We start from the raw sequence: 20,658 nt of genomic DNA, 5'->3' as shown, positions 1-20,658 counted from the left end.
CCTATGGTCATCTGTCACATCCAACTCACCAATTAAGTCCCAATCTGCTACTATGCCCTCTAGTGGTAGCAAGTGAACAAGGCTTGAGGTTCTAGTCACAATGATCTTAGTAATGCTTTTGTAATCACAGTTGTGTGAAAATGGTTAAAGACAGTTTATATATAGATGATGCAACATCTATGGTTTGCAGCACTTTGTTTTTATTTGGCATTCAAAATTTTAGCAGAACGACAATTCTTCACTCTTTCACTTCACGTTATTTTAGTGGATTAACAGTTGTAACTACGGTTTACTGACAACCTCAACTAAATCTATTTACAGGTGTATTTCCATACATCGTCAAAAGTTGGATATGCTACTGTGCTCCTGTTAACAAATTGATTTTGTATTTTTTTCTATTCAGGTGTTTTTCCGTTCATCGTCAAAAGCTGTCTCTGTTTCTCACTGTTCTTCACCTACCCTGTTATGATGTTTCCTGTTGTTAGAATTTTGGAAAAGAAATTTTTACCTGACAAAGATGGCAGCTTATTGAAAGGGGTAGGTCTGACAACTGTCACTTTTGTATGCTTTTAGTGTAACTGTAAAGATATAGTGTTCAGAATCAGAATCAATACCTTGAAGGAACCAATAGTGATAAAAAATCAATGGAAGAGAAGGGTGAGACACTTAGTCACCCTACATGGATGCCTTGAAGACATCCACTGATCCACATGTGACCAAATTATTGTCATGTTTGTTCCAGTCTGCAATTGTTCTTGGGAAAAATGAGTTCCTGTAAATTTGTGTATTTGAGTATGGTATTGGAAAGCAGCTAGAGGTGTTTGTCATGTACTTCCCACAGGGTTACTATGTTGGTAGTCAGCAAAATTCCTGGGTTTAATTGTCTGTTTTGGTCTTTGTGGTAAGAGATATGTGTCACGGTGCATAGCTGGTATTAGGCCCAGAGCAACTTTAAATAAGAATGTAAGGTGTAGTTATTGTTACACATCAACAAACCAGCCAGTTTTGTCAAGTACACTATTACGCCATATACCCGTTACCCACTCTGCAGCAATTTTGGCCTCAAGTTAGGAAAAAGGGGTGGGGGGGGGGGGGGGGGAGTTTTGATCATGGGACACCAGTTGCATGGCAGCACTAGAAATAATTCACAATAACTTCATTGGTTCATAAATAAATTAGATAATTGAAAACTATTTTTTTTGAAAGAGCTGATAATGCCATCACCTTTTAAACTGAAACCCCCAGAAGGAGGATTTTAGAAATGCAGTACTGAGGATTCTGGCCCATGCTTGCAGTCACTCACTTCCAAATAGTGCCCCCTAGTGTTCAAAATATAAAATTCTTTGTCTTTCTGATAACCACCCTATAGCATAGGTACTGGTCATAGTAAAGAACTATAGCCAAACATGTCTAATGGTTTTCTATGTATCTTTTCTGACATCATTTAAATCTTGTGACTTGCATTTGAAGTCTAGTTTCCTGGGATCTTTACATCTCAAAGTGATCCTGCTATTTGACAGAAATGTTGCATAGTATCTTTGTTGTTTAGTCATATATGCCCCTCCACTCCCCATGATTCTAACAGTATGTTATTTTCATACTTTTTTTTATAGAACATGCTTCGAATTGTAATGGTGTCAATAACAGGTGTAGTGGTGATGGCTATCCCAAACTTTGGTACCTTGATGGCATTAGTTGGGGCCAGTTGTTGTACATTACTTGCATTCATTCTCCCAGCTACATTCCATCTCAGACTTTTCAAAGGGTGAGTGTTTAGCAGAAATTTATCAAGAAACTTTAGTTTGTTTTTAGATGACAGTTATAAAATCATTATTCTGTAAAATATTACCTCACGTTGGGGATTTATTGTCTTAATACTCACAAAGCAGAAAACATTGCAAACCAAAACCTTGCACATTTAGAACAATATGAGTAATGTTTGGTATATGTATGTAGGCATACAGTTTGCAGAAAAATACAAGTGAACCATGTTGCACAGATAATTCACGTTTGTATCTATTGCCGATAAATCTACTAACCGAAATATGTCTGAAATATATTGTTTCCATACTCTGGAATGATATTTTGTATTGGTTCCAAATTCAGAGCATAAAAAATATAAAATACAAATCTAATGATCTCTGACTTTTGCATATCATTCGCATTCACTTAATCTATGTGACACCACACTATTTCAATAGTATTCAATTCACTCCAGCAATCTCAGTCAGCTCAACTTCAAAGTTCGAAAACTTTAACAAATGTGATTTTATTTGAAAAAAGACATATTATAAAACTTTTCAGACTTACACTTACTTAAAATCTGATGTATTTTCTACAAGTTTCCTTTTGCTACGGGATTTCTATTCTGTCATGTGCCATTTCATAGAGACAGTAAGCCTAGGATGCTCAAAATGTGTATTTTGGAAAAAAACCCACAACAATGAAATATATAGTATTTTTGGTTGCAATGGTGTCTCAAATTTGGTCAAGGGGCAGGGTCTCTCAAAATAATAACGTAATTTTATACTCCCAACATTCAAGGTTTTACTGTAACAGCAGTATTACTCTATTACTTGGCTAGCTACATATGTAGAATTGAAGATAAACAAATATTATCATTGAATCTTTGTTTTCTGCAGGAGCTTGTCGAAGAAGGAGAAGGCACTAGATTATTTTCTTATAATACTGGGCATTGTAGGGTAAGTCAAAGTTACTTTTATTTATTCATCATCATTTGAGTTTTATTTGAGTTTTATTTTGTTATTTATTTGTAGTTTTTGATTTGTAGTTTTTGATAACTGACACTTTTTCTGTCATGAGAACCAATCTTGAATAGAGATACCCATTACAGGGACTCGAGGCAAACTATCAATAATTTTCATTATGTTCAGCATTACTAACATCAGTCATCAAATTACAACCATAGAGGGCACCCTTCTTTGGTTTTTGAATAGTACCCAGTGTAACTGCACTTTATGGAGTGCCTTGCATTGTAGTGTTAATGGTGTGTTTCAACAATATGTGTTTCAACAGACTTCTAAAAAAGGTGAAAACACTACTATGCATATTACAGTGGCTATATGGATGTCAAATTGGGATTTATTTCGGATTGTTTATTCATAAAAAATAAATTTGACTATGTTTTCCTACTTGAAAAAAGAATGTCAAAACAACATATACCAAGTTCATGTTTGTAACTCAATACATTGCAAAAACATAGAAAGTGTCTGAAAAGGTTGTTATTGTATGTACACTAACAAACTTTTTGCACAGTTGTTAAGTTTTTGCATTTTATTGAGTAACAAACATGGACTTGGTATATGTTGTTTCACATTCTTTTTTTTTAGTAGGAAAACATAGTCAAGTTGTTTGATGAATTAAAAATCCAAAATAAATACCACTTTGATATCCATATGGCCACTTTAAAGTACAAGTTATTAGTCCTGTATAGTAACTGTTTCTATTTCTCTCTGTGTTTACACAGAGCCATTATAGGTACACAGGATGCTCTGATCAGACTGTTTCCAAGCTTACATAGAAAGGTAGCCGTCCCTGGTTCTACAGCCGCCGCCACCATTACAGACGCCATTAAAAGAAGCATAATATCATCTACAGCCATTCCAACCAACATGACAGCTTCATGATGATGGACCATTCTATTTTGTAACAATAACAATGTAACAATGCAAAACTGAAGACCAAACAAAACAAAACATCTCGGCTACAGTGAAATATTCCTTTTATATAGCTTTCTACACATACGGAGTAACACTTGGATGATTCTAAACATGACTATGTGATAAAAACATTTATATTTTGTCCGTAATATCCTTATCATGTAATTCCAAAATGAGAGTCTTATTATGTGTACTGATGGTCAGATAAAAGACTTGTTTTCATTGGCTAATTTGGGACTTAACAGAAAGATTTGACCAATGGTGCATGGGCATCTTATTGACTATGGTAATCACTGTAATTCTGTTAGTATTTGTTTTAATATAGCAGCTATGGTAACATCATACCTCCACAAATATTTGTGCCAGAGTTGTCTTTATTTAAGATTTTCATCGGTAAAAAATTCTTTATTATCTTGGCTGAAGTCAAAAGTTTATAGTGTGTGTGTCTCTCTGTCCTATTTAATGCATTGTAATTTTTTTAGATATACTGGTATGTATGTTACTCTTTTTATACAACTTGGCCCTATACTGAGACCAACATCGACTGTACATTGAGTGGTTTTCTATGCATCAACTGTCTACTTATAAAATGAGATAGTGGAAACGGATCAAAATTTCAGAGTGGGAGGGGAAGGGAAGCAGGGAGGGGGTGGGGTGGGGGTGTAGTAGCTGTATTGATCACATCGTAGCTATGTAGTATTTATTTAAAGCAAACATACAAATCAACCAAGCCTTTTTGGCCTGACCTGTACGGTGCTATGATCACGATATTTATTGAGGGATGCATGGTGAAACTGTCAGGCTGTATAGCACATGGTCAACTTATCACAAACTAACATAATACTGTGTACTTAATTTATTCATTATATTGGCTGCAATTTGATCTGGTTTATTTCTGCACTTGGTTTGAATATTTTTGGCATTTACGTTTGGTGGTACATGTAGATATGAAAAATGATAAACCACGCGATTTTTTTTTTTTTAAACTTTTTTTATATTTTATCCTTTCTGTTCATTGACAAATTTTATTTGGGCATAATCTGTTTCTAAGTTTAAGATAAAGCGATGTGTATGATTGAATGAGATATCGAAATTGTAGGACTAATTGGCAGGTGTATGTCCCCTTATGAGATATTGTGGTTTCAATTTGTGGAAGGTTGTACAGACTTTCATTTAAAATTTTCAACAATTGACTTTTACTAAATTAGAAACAACATCAGAAGAACCCATCACACCTGTCATGAGAGATATTAGCTCCATTTACATGAGAATTTTCTTGGTTAAAGGCCCACGATTCCATCCCAGGCTCCTGCATTAGTGCTGTTTTATCAGTAAAATCATAAAGATTAGACAGGATTATTCCAGATAGCTATTTTTCACATTCAAATTTTAGTCTTAATCTGACATTGGTCTATGATAGTAACATCCCAGATGCTTCTAGCTCCTATCTCTGATGCAATGGTCTTGTGTCACATGTACTCACATCCTGTAGGTGTCCTATTAAAGTCAGGATGGTTTCAGGAGATCTCCTGTAGGTCTCCTAAGTCAGGATGGTTTCATTAGACCTCCTGTAGGTGTCCTAAGTCAGGATGGTTTCAGGAGACCTGTAGATGTCCCAAGTCAGGATGATATTAGGTAACCTCCTGTAGGTGTCCTAAGTCAGGATGATATTAGGTAACCTCCTGTAGGTGTCCTAAGTCAGGATGGTTTCAGGAAAGTTCAAGGACATGTTCATTTTTTCCAGAAGCATAAAAAAATCCAAACTCTTCTCTTCAGTATGATTTTTAGGTGTTTTTTATGGTATGTAACTAGTGCACTGTTAGTTGCTTAGAACAAAAATGATGTGTTTGAGTTCTAGACTCTGCTATCAAGCTGTCATTGTCTTGGTTCTCCTAAGTATCAAGTACACATTTTCTTTACCTTTACTTTTACTTTTACGTTGTTTAATTATTTGACACTTCACTACTAACTTATTTCATTTCATGTCTTTGGAACTTTTACTTGTCAATATACAATATTTTAAACTACCGTACATAACAATATAAAAGATTTGATTTTGTTCACTTATTTTCAGCAAATCATATCTAGTAAATGATATTCAGATGAAATTACAATATTTTGGGCATTTGTAGGAATCTGTTTTGATTTGCAGTATGTAATCTATCAAAATACAGTTTGACTTCTTACTGAAAGGTAATTTGTCAAAAAAAAAACCCAATCCAACAACAAAAATTAATTGCTGGTTAATATCTGCTATATATTGAAGTGTGTGTGTATATATACACATGGAAACAACAGCTGTTCTCTATATCTTGCAGCTTGCATACAAAAATTTGAATGATTTGTTGTTTTCCCCCACATTACAAAATTTGAATATTGATAGCACTTATTTTTAAAAAAAGAGTAGTTTTTCAAAACAGTGCAATGGGTCATGTAATTGAACAATACAGTCATGTGTGTATTTTTGTTTGTTTGTTTTTTTGTTTTTATTTTTGGCTTTTTTTTGGGGGGGGGGGAGGGTTATGTAAGGGTAAAAAATGCTCATGTTTAATTAAGTGTACTTGTACATAATGTAAATTAGTTTTTGGTAGAATATCTCAGGACACATTTTTTTTTCAGAATGAAACGGGGAAAAACAAGAATATGTTTTTAGTATGGCATTATAATTTATGAATTCTGGTGTTTTTGATTTTGAATTTTTTTATTGGGGAATTGTTACTTTCGTATTTCTGTATATCCCAACATTTTCCCCCATTTTTAAGAGAACTTTCTGGTAAGCTTCACGCTGTTATGTGATTACATTGTCATGTGTTTATACTTATGTAACATTGTAAGGACTTATATATATATCCTTACTAGGTGCACTGTTAGAACTTACACAGCATTGGTAGGTTATATATATACAACCTGTTTTTGTGCACTTGTACAATTTAGTGAATAACCTAACAGTAGGTGAACGTCACAGTATCGCTGATGTTAAAATCTCAGTTACTGTAAATTTTCAATATTTTTGGAGAAATTTAAAAAAAAAAATTGCCAGCTGAAAAGTGCATCAAAAGTGAAACTATTCAATGATTGTAATCAGCTGAATTACTTCTCTACCAATCATTGATGGTACTGTGTGACTTGGTGTCAGTTTGTAAACAGTCACAATTTAAATCTAAACTCATTTGTCAACAAATTGTACATTTGTAGGGTGCAATAACTAGCTGATCATACATTCTAGTAAAGTACATTTTGTGGAGTATAAATACGCCAAAAGTAAGAAAAAAAATTCTGAAAAACATAGTACCAGTTACAGCTAACTGAGATGTGTATAGCTATTTGGTATTGGGATTGATACCACCAAACTAAAGAGACTATAGACTTTCAATTGGGTGGCACAATATATTTTACGTCATGTGCAACCTTTTTTGTTACGATTCACAGAGAACATACTACAGACACTGATATGATGCACACATGAATTTTATCTCACTGTGAACACTAATCAACATCACTGTTGGATGAGACTGAAAATTCAAACACAAAACTTTATTTGTGTTTGCAGTGAGATGAAATGTAATATTTTATGTTCATGCACACTATCGGTGTCTGTATTTTGTTTTGCATAATTTGTAACAAAAAACATGCAAGACGTAATAATAAACATTGTGCTTCCTATTATGACATGTAAATAATTCGGTTCTTGTACGATGACCAAGTGTTCTAATTAATTTACAAGTAACGTTTTTGTCTGTTCAGGTCGAAAGGTCTATCAAAAAGTCTGTTGTGCTCCTTGATTGAAACTCTAAAGTCTCTCTAGTTTGGTAGTAAATAAAGTCTGGCAAATAATCAAACTTAATAATGGTGACTGAAATACAGAAAACTAACCCGTGTTCGCTGTTAAAGATTTAGCTATCAATGCTACAAATTATAATATAAACAGCTGCTGTCAAATTATCAATATCATAGTAAATACCAAATTACAGATATTTTTATTATCACCATGAAGTTATTTATTTTTGGAGGTGACAATGGGATAATCAAATGTAAGTGCATTAATCCATGTAACATTTACAGGGTTCCTCTGACATATATTTTGTAAATAAAAATTTCCACCAAAAATCTTTGAATGAGTTGTCATTTTGCTGTATGGGACAGTATGTATGTGATATATGTATTAGTCTTTCTTATACTGACTTCATTCTATTGCATAGTAGCTATGGTTTCTGTAAGTGTCCTGAATCCACTGCCGTGAGTCATCAGTCTTATACAACGAAATTCTATCGAATGTAGCTCTAAGCCCATCTCAAGCTGTGCTATAACTACCTACTATCACAAGTGTAATCTTTCACTCCCTGCTGTTTAATTGTAAACAAATTGTTGATAAGGACAAGGCTGGGTGGTGGACTACACAGATTACATGACACACTTGTACTTGTATTTAATGTATGCATCAGACACTTCAAGTTTACTGCCTGGGTGTATGTGTGTCATATGCCATATGTGTAGTGGACCAGCCAGCCTTGTCCTTATCAACAAGTTGTTTACAATTAAACAGCAGGGAGTGAAAGATTACACTTGTGATCAATAGAGAAACTGGCTGCTAGTAGGTAGTTTTAGCACAGCTTGAGACAGACTTGGAGCTACAGTTGATAGAAGATCGTTGTATCTGTGTATTAAGTGTGTTGAAACAGGGTACCAATGTAACAATAAGTCAGTGTGAAGAACTTCATGTAAATAATACACACACAACAAAACATCTTTATGACAGGTGTTCATAGACCCTTTAATTAAGATAATTAGAAATTAAGTACATTTTATTGATAATTAATAATTAATCATCATAAGATTACACATGTACAATTACATATAATTACATCATAATTTGAATAAATTATATAATATGTATGACAAGAACTGTAACAGCTCTGGTGATAAAAAAATTGTCTACTTTTTTTTACCTACAAGCTGTTAGTATGTCATTAAATACTATAATGCCCACATAAGGACTTCATTCATACAGAAAATCATACAAAATACGGCATGAAATATGATATATGATGATGGTAACTCCATAGTGGAGAGGGTGGGGGCTGGGCATTGACCAGAATTTAAAAACAAAACAAAAGCTTGTTAAAACAAAAGCATTGGGCCCTTTGCTGCATGAGGGCGCTAATGCAGCTCAGTATTGTATCATTGTAGTTGCTGAAGAGTGTTTCTGATTGGTTAAAGTTTTTGGGCAAGATTTAAACTTCCATTGTGTTCAATTGAGTGAGCTGTGTGTATCAATGGGGACCTGGTAGGACAGAGATGGGCAGCATTCAGGTATTACATGCGACCCATGAAGTTTAGGAAGTATAGTGGGATTTAGAAGTGACAGGCAGAAATAATTTTGAAGTGCTATGAGTACTAATTCATCAGTGGGGAAAGCACTGTATGAAAATGTGCATCGATATTATTTCAAATCTAATTTAACATAAGGAAAAAGATGTGAAGCATGAATTTTTTCATAAGTAGACAGTGATGTGTGAAGTAAAGAAACAGAGAGAGAGAAAAATGTCTGAAAAAATAAATAAATAAAAATAGATCCTGGCATCTTCACTGATAGATTGTAAGATATATTGTGTTGTTCAGCCCTATCAGGCTTCTAAGTGAGTGCTGGCTATAGCATGGCACGAATGTCATATCTTACAGACTACTTCACTCGAAACCTGTCATCTTTTTTTGTAGCAATACCAGTATTAGTACTCCAAATAGAGCATAGATCTTAGATCACATGGATGCATGACATTAAATTTGTACATATATACAACAGACTGCCCAAATTTTATAAATTATTTGGCAATGTTTTCAAATTCTTAGTCTTTGTTTGAAAATCTAGCTGAGAAAATCTTAGCAATCCTTTTAGTTTCTTCTGCTGTAGGCGTTGGTCTGACGCTAGGTCTGTTTCTGGAGACACTGGGCTGAGTGTTTTCTTTGTCAAGTCCAGCTGCTGTACCCAGTCTATCAGAGTACTCCTTCCTTGTCTGGGATCTATACTGGGATCTCTCATCACCCTACGTGGATAAATAACAAAAGGTGAAAAAATAATGACATTTCACATATCATAAAGGGAAAGCAAAGTACTTACACTATTATGGGGCAGAAGTACAGACACACAGTCAAATGCAAAATTGCTTTATTTTGGTTTATGGGAAGATAAACATAAAGTTTGGTATTGCAACTTGGAACACTTATCTGAAGGACATTATTTAAATGCTATGGTTTACCCAAATACACAATCTACACAGGGCGCTGAAAACAAAGCATCAGTAAATATAACCATATATATTGTTTTTGAGTGAAAATTTTGTCCTGTCAACTTCCATTTGACATAATATCATCAATAAGTTTCTTCTAACTTTCATGGACAAGTCATTTGAAGTGTTATACACAAACCATTTGAACTACACAAATAACATTTTTTTTCTTTTAATTCTAGGTCCAGCAAAATTTCTGGAATATGCAAGAAGAACTTTACAAAAATTTGAATAATTCTTACCTCATCTGACAGTACTGTCCTGGCCTCTGACCTAGGATACAGTGCAGTAGCCATGCGCAGCGCCCTCATAGATGCTTCAAGGTCTTGTGGTGGAAGGAAGAAATTTGGAACATCAACATCTTCAGTATGTGTAGTTAGTCTTAATATCATTTAAGTCAAGGAATGTACACATTTGGAAATAACAATGATTGTAACTTTTACATCATGGTGTGTGTGTGTGTGTGTGTGTGTGTGTGTGTGTGTGCGCACGCGTTTGTGTGTGTGTGTGTGTGTGTGTGTGTGTGTGTGTAGGTACGTACGTGTGTGTGTATGTGTGTGTGTGTGTGTGTGTGTGTGTGTGTGTGTGTGTGTGTGTGTGTGTGAGTATGCCTGTATGTATTTGTAAAAACTCTCATTGTTTTCATTTTAATACTGTCAATATTTACATACTACTCTGGCAATGGAGGTCTCGGTTTACTAAGAAGACAGACACAACTAAAACTACTGTGATATGTTGACATAAGCAAACTGGATTGATGTTAGTTTAATTGTACTCACAGTAGGGTGGCATTTCTGATGACTTACATGGTCTTGCAATGTACCATACATTTTTGAGGGACTTCCAATGTTAACACTATCTTGATCACAAGATGATTAGATTCACACTACTGTAATCTACCACATAAGACAACAATAGTTTCAGTTTGAGTCTATCTTAGTATAAAACGAAGACCTCCATTGACAGGGTAGTATTTAGGAAGTTAACTTAAATTTGGAGCTAATATCAATCTATAATTCCGGACAAAATTTGATGAAATTGATGTTAAAATTAATGTAGTATTATAAAGGATACGGTTGCTGATGTTTCTCTTGTCTGGTTATTTCTTGTTGTTCAGCTGTACTTGGACACAATGTCAACACCACAGAGTTCTCACTATCAGCTCGATCACTGCTACTCCTAGACGGTTCTTGTCTTGGTTGACCTTGACTTTCAACTCTACCATCCAAATCTTCTTCAGCGTGATCTTTCTCATCAGTATTTGATTCATCATCCGTTTTTATGTCTTTTTCACTCTGATGTTCAGATTCTTCATTTTGACTGTCAACAGCCGGTGATTCACCCTCCTCTGTTACGCCATCAGATGTGCTCTGTCTTGGCTGAAAGACGATCTCTTCTCCGGGGACGACATCACCAATGCTGGAAGACTGTTTAGTGACATTACTTTGTTGTGAATCGGTCACATTGAGGTCAGGACTTGGCGGCTGCTCATGTCGACTTTCATCGATATCGCCGGCATATCCATCTTGTTCGTTTCTTTCATGACCTTCTGACATGGAATACTCCTCATCTTCATCAGCTGTTGATTTCATAGAAATTTTATCAGCATCACTACCTCCTCTTGACACGAGTTGTTTTGACTCCACTGGCCCTACATCGCCTCTAGAGGGCGTCGACCAAGGAGAAATCTCTTCATCGATAACTTGTTGGTTTTCATATGGTGGTAAATTAAGGCCTTGTTTTAGGAAATCTTCCACAGGGGAGTTGGTATCGGTGTCAAGTCTTGCAATTTCAGAAGGTAAACTATGAGTATCATCCCCTACATCTCTTTGTCTATATCTAGAATACTCTGGCACAAAGTTACTGAAATCAGGTGACGAAATATCATTCAGAGCTCTTGGAACAATAACATCTGCATCGTCATGGTTACTTTCCTCATCACTAAATGGAACACTGTCATTCAAATTTTCAACATCGTCATGGCGATCTCGGTGGTCTCCATCAATCACATCATGATATTCCATACCTTCATCAGACACTTCCCTAGCTGGTATTTTATAAGTCTCTCCAAATTGTCGACTCCAATCGATGTCGTCTTCAAGTTTGTCTGACCTAGTGTGATGTGATGGTTGTGGAAGTGAACTTTGACCTGGTCTTAAAAGGTCATCGACACTATCCTGGCTGTTTCTTGAGAACTCAGTACTGTCATGGATGTGTTCTGGTGCTAGTCTAGAAGGTTCAGTTGTAATAGGAGTGATAACTTCATAACGTTTTAGTTTCTCCTGCATGTTTTTCTGCATATCATCAAGATCTTGCATCTGTTTCCTATGGAAGCAACAAAAATATAAATTAAAAATGTTTAGACTTACGTACAGTGCCTGCTGTTGATCTGTGTAGCTAGTGTGAATTCATACACCAAAGCCAAGGTAACAGGACAGTTAGCAAGAGAGACATTATCTAAATTATATCAATGTGTCTTTTGACTTATAAAACTGTAAGTAGGAGGAAAGAATGAGAGCTGACTTGTGAGTTTCAGAAGTTAATTGTTGGAATATGATCTGACCATGAGTGTTGTGTCTTGTGATAGTGTAAAGGTGCATGCCTAGTGGCTCACCTCGCCTCGCCCTAGTACCATGGTAGTATAATCACCAGTGTACCAATCAATCAATTTATGTTGTCCATGTATGTTGAAAATATGACTTTACATTGTTATGCAAACATGTCACGGATGTGCACTTGCAGTGATCTTCAAAAGACAATACACCAATACTGATCATCTCACCTTAGATTATTTAACAAGAAAGATTTAGAAGTTCCCGGATCATTGACACCAGCACTTGGTTGTGGAACAGGTTGTCTTTGTCGGTACTGAGAAGATTCACGTTCATCTGTTTTATCTCTGTGTCTCTGTTCTCGTTTTTGTTCTTTGAGTTGCTCTTGGAGACTCTCATGAAACTTTTTAACACTCTCATAGTGTTCTTCATAATGTAGTCGTTTTGGTTCAGTTTCCAGTCTGACGGATTGCTCTGTGTACTGTACTAGATGACTGGGGAAGGTGGAGTATCTTGCACTTGAAGAGAACTTAGCAGATTGACTGGGAGATGCCTGGAAACATACAACAAAAATGAAATTTACAACATATTCAAGTATTTGCAGGGTTTAAAACACAATAGCTGTAACTTTTCACTGTTGCCTGTTATATTTCACCTGATGACAATACACCAATCTTTAACTCGAAATGGTTCAATTATTCTGATTAGTTGATTACCCCACTACAAGTTAATAATGGTACTGTATACACTAACTTAACATCAGTATGTAAACAGAACCTTGAATATATGGTATGAATAATTTGATAGTTCATCAAATCAATTGACAATTTGTGGGGTGCTGTTAGGTTTTGACAAGTGGGTTACCAGTCATACATTTTGTACCAAGTACAACTAAACTGTATAACATATAAATAATCACAAAACTGTGCATTTGATTCAATAAACATCATAACACTTTATGAACTTACTGGTTGACTTAGTGGTTTTTCTTTCCTCTTCAATGGAGAGATACTCTCTAGTGGTGAAATTCCAACCTGGAATACGATGCAATATTATAAAAAGTCACTTTAGGTAATGTTGTTCCAGAGAAAATGAATAAATACGACTCTGATAATGAAGGTTACGTTTACTAAGATAGACACAAACTAAATCTATTGTTCTTCAATGTGGTAGATTATACAAGTGGGTGATAGCAGTTCCTCTGTTGTGTGATTCTAATCACTCTGTGATCAAGATAGTGTAAACATTGGAAGTCCCAAAACAGTACACTTCAAGTTTATGGAACTATATCAATAAAACGCTGTCTGCGTCATCCTATGGACTGGTACATTTGTATGTGTGTGGCCAGTTGAAAAATAAACAATCGTAGTTTTCAGAGATGCCTCTCAACTGAGAGTATAATTAAACCAATATTCATTCAGTAGCTTATCACTGTTGTATCTCAACATGTGTTGCAACAATATATATAGAGTGTGAGAATACTCTCTGCAGACAACCCAGAACACTCCATAATCTAATACATACCTTGATTTGCCCTTGACATTGACCAGTGAAATCCATAATGTTATACCAGCCATAGATCTGTTTAAACCCTGCCAGTAGTGGTGCTAAATCCACTGATACAAAACCCAATACTCTGTCACTTGTCCTGTCTACAAATAGGAACAATCAAAATACCATTGATGTTAACGCCATCATTGTCAATTGACACACTGACATAAACCATCCATGTTATTCATATTGATAAATCAATCAATAAATCAGCCAATCAATCAATCAATCAATTGAATATGAACTTATATATAGTATGTAGTTCAAAACAAAATGAAGTAAATCCACATTATGATTTAGATTCACATTATTTTAAAATAAAAAATATCCCTTTTTGGCAAATAAAATATCTTCATCTCTACAGTTTGCTCTCATTTTTAAAATCCATTTTGTACAAACATTCCTATCTATTATTAACACATCATGTAACATTTACCTGGGCTCTTGCTCTTTGAGGATGAAGTCCTATGCCATACCTTGAACACCAAACTCTGTAAGTTGAAAAATGTAGAAAAGTAGTTTACTGGGTGTACTAGCATTAAGAATGCACAATGTAATCTTTTCTAGTATGAAAGAGTGAAACATTATCTCACAAATATGAGTAAACATGTACTTTGAGGCAAAGGTAAGAATGTGGAACAGAGAACTGAAAGTTACAGAGATACAAATTATCACTCAGCTAAGGAGTTCAGGTAAGGGTATGAATAGTATTAGACTCCCTAGTACACACCTAGTTTGTATTATACCATTGAAAATAATTGGCCACCTCTCTACATTTGCCTAGAAACCAAATCTATACTTATATGATAGAAACTGTCAAATGAATTCTAGCAGCTTCACACTTACATTATTTTCCATATCATTCCTGGTTATTTGGCAATCTTGTGAGTGATCCCATACAGGACTGTCACTGTTGTCAATGACTGCACTATTAATGGTGTGGTCACCAGCTCTGTATGTCACATAACAGTTGGGTTTGCTACCCTGTACTCTATGGGGAATATACAATGTACACAATACAGTTAACATCAAAGGCGACTTTGGCATTGAAGCTTTGTCTTAAATAATTACACTTCTCTGCATGCTCAAGTAAAGTTTTTTTTTATCAAGCAACGACATAAATTGTCTCTCTAATATTATCCAAATCTCATCTCATTTTCCAATGTTGAAATATATTATAAGATCAGGGTATTAGAATCATATACACTTCTTTTCCAATCTGCATCACAAACACATATATCAAAACCATCCAACATTTTACTGCAATTCTCACCAAATCAGAAGATGTGACAGTTGTAATAAAGTTGTTTAGAGAAAGCATACAATCACTATGTCACCAATCACTGTATTCCTTGTTTAGTCAACACCGACTGCCACATCCGTTGGTATGAGCTGTATTGCAGTAAAATGCTGAGTGGTTTTATGCATGTCAAACTGTAAAATGCAACAGGCTTACCTGTATATCATGACAAATCAGTGTGTGTTAAATTCTGAAATGCTATGTGTTTCTATAAAGGGATGTACTTTCATTCTCGCAAACCAGAGCTGTTATTTCTTCCGTGACACTAAAAGAGGCTGTGGTTTACGACAACGTATACTTTATGACTACTTGGTGTATTCCCTTTACCTTCCAGTATCAGCTACAAATGGCAAGTGCATGGCTCTCTCTACACTAATCTTCATAGCTAGTGGTCTCTTCCTTTCCCTCTCTTCCTCTTCCAACCTTTTCCTTTCTCTTTCTAGTTCCATCTCCCTCTCCTTAGCAGCAATATCCTCTGGTGTGAGTTCATCCTGTGTTGACCTGGTAACTGCATCAGTGCTGAGACCATGACCTCCATGGACACGGTCACCATGACTACCAACAAGAAAATCTTCATCTTCATCCTGTAAAGAACACAATATTTCTGAATAAGTTTTTGATGATATAAGGAGAGTTTGCTTTAGTTGATAAGAAAAAATAGTAACAAATGACAGCAGTTACTCAGTCAGCATGAATACATATTCTCTTTTCCTAGCCATGCTTATGTGTAATTCCGCCTCATCATTGGTCTATGTAAAAAGTTTCACTTCTGAAACTGTCATATGCTTCAAACCAGTTCCAGAAAGTCCCTGCCAAGATCTATGAAATAACCTATACCCTGTGTCCATGTGCATAAGTCTTGTTTCCATATTCTTTTCTCTCCAGAGTCTATTAGTGAAAACAGATATATGCATTTTCACAGGACAGTAGGCAGGCAAAATCTAGCTGAATTTCCAAGTCATTTTACCAGCCTGAGGGTTCCCTATCACTATTGTGGTACAATGTATTGAAAACTATGCCAGTTTTACTATATATGTCCTTTCTCATACCATAGTTCTCAAACCTTAGCTAAAACACTGCTATACATACAAAATCAAAATACTCACCCTTGAATCATAATGTCCAGTATGTGGTTTCATGTTAATATGAACTCTGATACAAGCACCTCCCATGTCAACTGATCCAGGTTTGAATAATGGATACAAACCACTGGAAAAGACAGTTGACATAATCAAATATTAGTATACAGTTTAATTAATGTACAGTTTTTACATTTGTCGATAGATTTGTCAAGACCAAGTTCATACATACGATGAAAACAACTTTTACCTTATACTGTGATGTTTATTTTACCTTATTCTGTGATGTTGTCTTCTCTTATCAGCCAATGTAGAGGTATCAATGTAGGCACAACCAATAAGTTTATCTCTATGTCTTGGTCTGCTGTCCCTTTTACCCGATGGATCGGTACTGTAACTAACCCATAGCTGTACTTCTAGTCGCTCCTCTCTCAAATACCTACAGATAGCGATTTGACCGTCAGTTTCAAATTACAACAATGTGAAAATATAAGATACACGATGAATGCCTTGTGTACCTGGTAGTTATGGAATTAAGATTTATAGAAGGGGGCTTCAATTGTCATTATGTGTCCAAATGCTTTGTGATCAAGCTTCTTAGATTTAAAGGCCAGAGTTTCAATCCCACGCTCTCACATTAGTGTTATCTTATCAGTGGAGTAATAAAGGTTACATGTGATCATTCTTTTCTGACTGGATCAACTGTTTTTCTGATCTAAATTTCACATATTTTGGGCCCTTAAAGAAATTGCTTGATAATTCAATGAGGGTTACACTGCAGTATAAAAGAGTATATTAAGTTATATAGATGCATTGTATGACTCACTAGAGTAACTGGTATGACAAGCAGTACTAAGTTGTATTTACCATCTGAAAGGCTGGCCAGGTTGGCAATGAAAGACTGCCTAAGTTGGCAATGAAAATTGTACTTACCACATGAAAGGCTGGCTAGGTTGGCAATGAAAGTTGTGAGAGTATTTCAAATCAGCAGTGATGTAGTCCTCGTCACTGACATCAAGATAACACAGTTTTGAACATACAGCAGCTGAAATATAAAGTATGCAGTAGGTATCAATCTGTTGTGGAACTAACAGGCAGGGGTTAACAACATGCACAATATACAGGGTTCTTTGGATGTCACATGCATTTTCAGCATGACGGCAATACCATGTGAGAAGGTTTGGTACTAAACTACATGAGATGTCATTACTAGTTCCTAATAAGGAAAACCTACCTCTATCATAAAACTTATATCTGATGTAGGCTTTAGTATGTCTATCCAGGCTAGTCTGACCAGCAATCAATGATAACTTCACAGGAAACCATGCTGTGTCCAGGTTGACTGACACCTCTGATGATAGAGATGTTAAACTGCCATCTATAGAGTGTGGAGGAAACACAAATGTTGTTAGTTATGTTTGCTGAATACGAGAGAGTGTATTGGGGAAAAAAAGCAACATCTAAATATGAATGAAATCATTTTTTTTAAAATAATAATTATGTCCAGTTGTATTTAACCTTTTGTTATGTAAATTCAAATACTGATTCATGACTTCTTGTAAGAAGACAGTATAATATGTATAACTCACCTTCTTGGTCTAGGAAGTCATCGAGATTTTCAATATCCATATCAGGTGACCAGCCTACACCTCTAGCTGCATGGATGACTCTATCTCTATCATCATGGTGTGCAAACGTAATAGCAATCTCTAAACCACCAGCCACTCTCTCTAAGCCTTTATTAGTAAACAGCTGACTTGCACTGGCACTGGCACTGCTAGATACTTTAGGTGCTGTAGTCTCCCAGCCAAGACTTGGTAAGTTTAACGAATGCCAGCCTTTGATACCTACAAGACAATTATAACTAGTTCAACTTGTTGAAGTATCACATGTATCACAAATGGCTGATTAAAATTAACATTCTGATCTCTGAAACGTTCAATAAGGTTGAAGCATTTGGTTTTGTTTTTAAAAAATGTTTTTTTGGTTTGTTTATTTTAGCTATGTATGAAACTCATAAACTGTTTTATGCTATTTGTTACCAAAATTATCTCCACTGAAGAGCCATGTGTATATACAACACAGTACTCTCCATACACTGCCATGGATGCCTTTTTCTAATTTTCACAAGCTTCATATATTGAAATTAGTAGCCACTCGCACAACAATTTCTGAACCAGATTTACTGCAGAATAATTCTTGGAAATTTGTGAACAATCTGGTTGCGTATCACAAATAAATGAAAGTAAACATTTTTCAATTGGGTGTGGGAAGGATAGATCATCAAACATTGTTGTATACTGAGTCTTCACTGAGACTCATACTATTAAGTGAGGTGATATATTCAGTTTACCACTGACCTGTTTTGTGTGTGAGTAGTGATTCCAATGGTATAGTAGTACAACCTAATAAGACATCACCAGTACTACCAAACAATTTCCTACCAGTTATCTTACTGCCTTCAGAACCAAGGTCTATGTGTCTTACGTCATGTTCTGAAACATAACAATAAAGAAACAGGTTCACAACATTTTCATTTCATTATAACACGGTTATTACGGTAGTGTCATTAGAATGTATAAGTCTGTGTGTGAGTGTCTGTGTGTGTGTGGATTGTGCATGTGTGTAGATCTGTGTGTGTGTGTGTGTGTGTGTGTGTGTGTGTGTGTGTGTGTGTGTAGGGGTGTGTGTAAGGAGGGGAGGTACATGTGTGTAGATCTGTGGAGTGTCTGTGTGTGGAGGGTGTGGATGTTTGTAGATCTGTGGGGGGGGGAGGTGTGAGGAGGGGATGTACATGTGTGTAGATCTGTGTCTGTTTTTTTGTGTTAATATATAAACGAGTGTGTTCATGTGTGTGTTTGTGTAAAAAGTAACATGGGACAACAAAATATCATTTCAAAGGTTTGTATCTGAAAGTGACGAAGTGTAATAATTATTGTGTTTATGGAAAGGAGAAGACTGAGTGTGTGTTTACATATGTATGAATTCATATACCCAGTATTTATTCTATTTCGATCTTTGAATGTAAATCTTTTCCTTGTACCTCACTTTACTGGTCTCATGAACATGAACAGCATATAACATGGAAACTGAAGAAACTCTTGACTGATCCTATTGTTCCTACCTGGTCTAAATCCTGGTACTTGATGCCACACTTGGAAAGTCACTTCAGCTGTTTCCAGTAACTCAGCTAGACTCAAGGCATCATGGTGTGCTTCACTCCATAACAGTGGGCAGGGAAAGTCCATGTGATAAGAGAAGTCAGGTGCAAAGGTCCTGGCAACTGTTCTTGTAACTCTCTGATCCTGTAATGAATGCATTGTGGTGTCTAATTACACTATACAAAACATTGTCATAGCAACTTTTAGAGCAGTACAGATAGATGGCTTACAATGCACACCAATCTAAGTTTCTATGACAAATTATATCCACTGATATACAATAGGTCAGATAGCATCTCACTCTACTTCAAGTATACAACCATACTTATACAGAGCAGTCTGTTAGATGGATTACCATGACCTCTTATAACCCTATTTGATAAAGAATCTGTCAGAATGCAATGTCAAAGATTCATCATTTTTATACTCATGATAAAATGCAAGACCCATAAATAGAAAGATGAACGACATCCCAGAAGCATTTGTCCATCAATATTTTACAACATGATAATTCCATGGTCTGGATGAAACATGACCTATGAGGTCACAAACAAATAAGTTGGCAACTTGACCATCAACAACCCTACAAGTCAAATAAATGGACTAACGGCAATAACAATAACTTACCTGTTTAGTAAGAAAAGATAAATCAACTTTGACATAGGCATTGACACCAACATCTGCTGCATACTGTAGACCTGCATCATGTCTAGCTAGGGCTGTTGCTGCAGTCTGGTGGATAGACAAAGATAAATTATGGTTGCTTGTATGTAATAAGTGAGATACTTTCATTCTACCTGGGTATAGTAAGTGTAAATAGGTAGGATAATGTGGGAAAATCTTCATGTTATACAAAAACTTACATTATAATGCCATTATTATTACAACAAGTCTCTCATCATTCCTTACAACCTTCTTAATATGTAGACCCCTGAAAGGTATCTGAATAGAAACACACTCACCACATACTCTACATTTTGGGAGGCTATTAGAAGTAACCCCTTTCTAAGCTGTTTAACTATCACGTACCTATCTTGTATTGTCCTGTCTC

The 20,658-nt window shown here is 35.6% G+C and overlaps 2 protein-coding genes across 2 annotated transcripts in view; one reads left to right on the top strand and one right to left on the bottom strand.

The window, feature by feature from the left end:
- LOC144439017 (uncharacterized) overlaps window positions 1-4,283 on the top strand; it is a 32,714-nt gene extending 28,431 nt beyond the window's left edge. Inside the window, exons 12-15 of the mRNA XM_078128258.1 lie at window positions 404-537; window positions 1,614-1,765; window positions 2,643-2,702; window positions 3,488-4,283. Coding sequence (XP_077984384.1) covers window positions 404-537; window positions 1,614-1,765; window positions 2,643-2,702; window positions 3,488-3,647 — 506 coding nt within the window. The 3' untranslated portion in view covers window positions 3,648-4,283. The remainder of the gene's footprint in view (window positions 1-403; window positions 538-1,613; window positions 1,766-2,642; window positions 2,703-3,487) is intronic.
- Window positions 4,284-8,714: 4,431 nt separating this feature from the next.
- Window positions 8,715-20,658, bottom strand: part of LOC144438877 (C2 domain-containing protein 3-like) — a 28,634-nt gene continuing 16,690 nt past the window's right edge. The window contains exons 29-45 of the mRNA XM_078128088.1: window positions 20,235-20,339; window positions 19,571-19,751; window positions 18,807-18,941; window positions 18,036-18,293; window positions 17,681-17,824; window positions 17,380-17,491; window positions 16,721-16,885; window positions 16,474-16,576; window positions 15,695-15,951; window positions 14,914-15,058; window positions 14,504-14,558; window positions 14,041-14,168; window positions 13,485-13,550; window positions 12,747-13,069; window positions 11,039-12,289; window positions 10,207-10,345; window positions 8,715-9,721 (exon numbers count right to left, since the gene is read on the bottom strand). Of these exons, the coding sequence (XP_077984214.1) occupies window positions 9,524-9,721; window positions 10,207-10,345; window positions 11,039-12,289; window positions 12,747-13,069; window positions 13,485-13,550; window positions 14,041-14,168; window positions 14,504-14,558; window positions 14,914-15,058; window positions 15,695-15,951; window positions 16,474-16,576; window positions 16,721-16,885; window positions 17,380-17,491; window positions 17,681-17,824; window positions 18,036-18,293; window positions 18,807-18,941; window positions 19,571-19,751; window positions 20,235-20,339 (3,765 nt within the window). The 3' untranslated portion in view covers window positions 8,715-9,523. The remainder of the gene's footprint in view (window positions 9,722-10,206; window positions 10,346-11,038; window positions 12,290-12,746; window positions 13,070-13,484; window positions 13,551-14,040; window positions 14,169-14,503; window positions 14,559-14,913; window positions 15,059-15,694; window positions 15,952-16,473; window positions 16,577-16,720; window positions 16,886-17,379; window positions 17,492-17,680; window positions 17,825-18,035; window positions 18,294-18,806; window positions 18,942-19,570; window positions 19,752-20,234; window positions 20,340-20,658) is intronic.

The sequence above is a fragment of the Glandiceps talaboti genome, chromosome 8, assembly GCF_964340395.1.
Source record: "Glandiceps talaboti chromosome 8, keGlaTala1.1, whole genome shotgun sequence".
In the NCBI taxonomy this organism is placed as follows: domain Eukaryota; kingdom Metazoa; phylum Hemichordata; class Enteropneusta; family Spengelidae; genus Glandiceps; species Glandiceps talaboti.
This window is presented reverse-complemented; position numbering and strand designations above follow the sequence as displayed.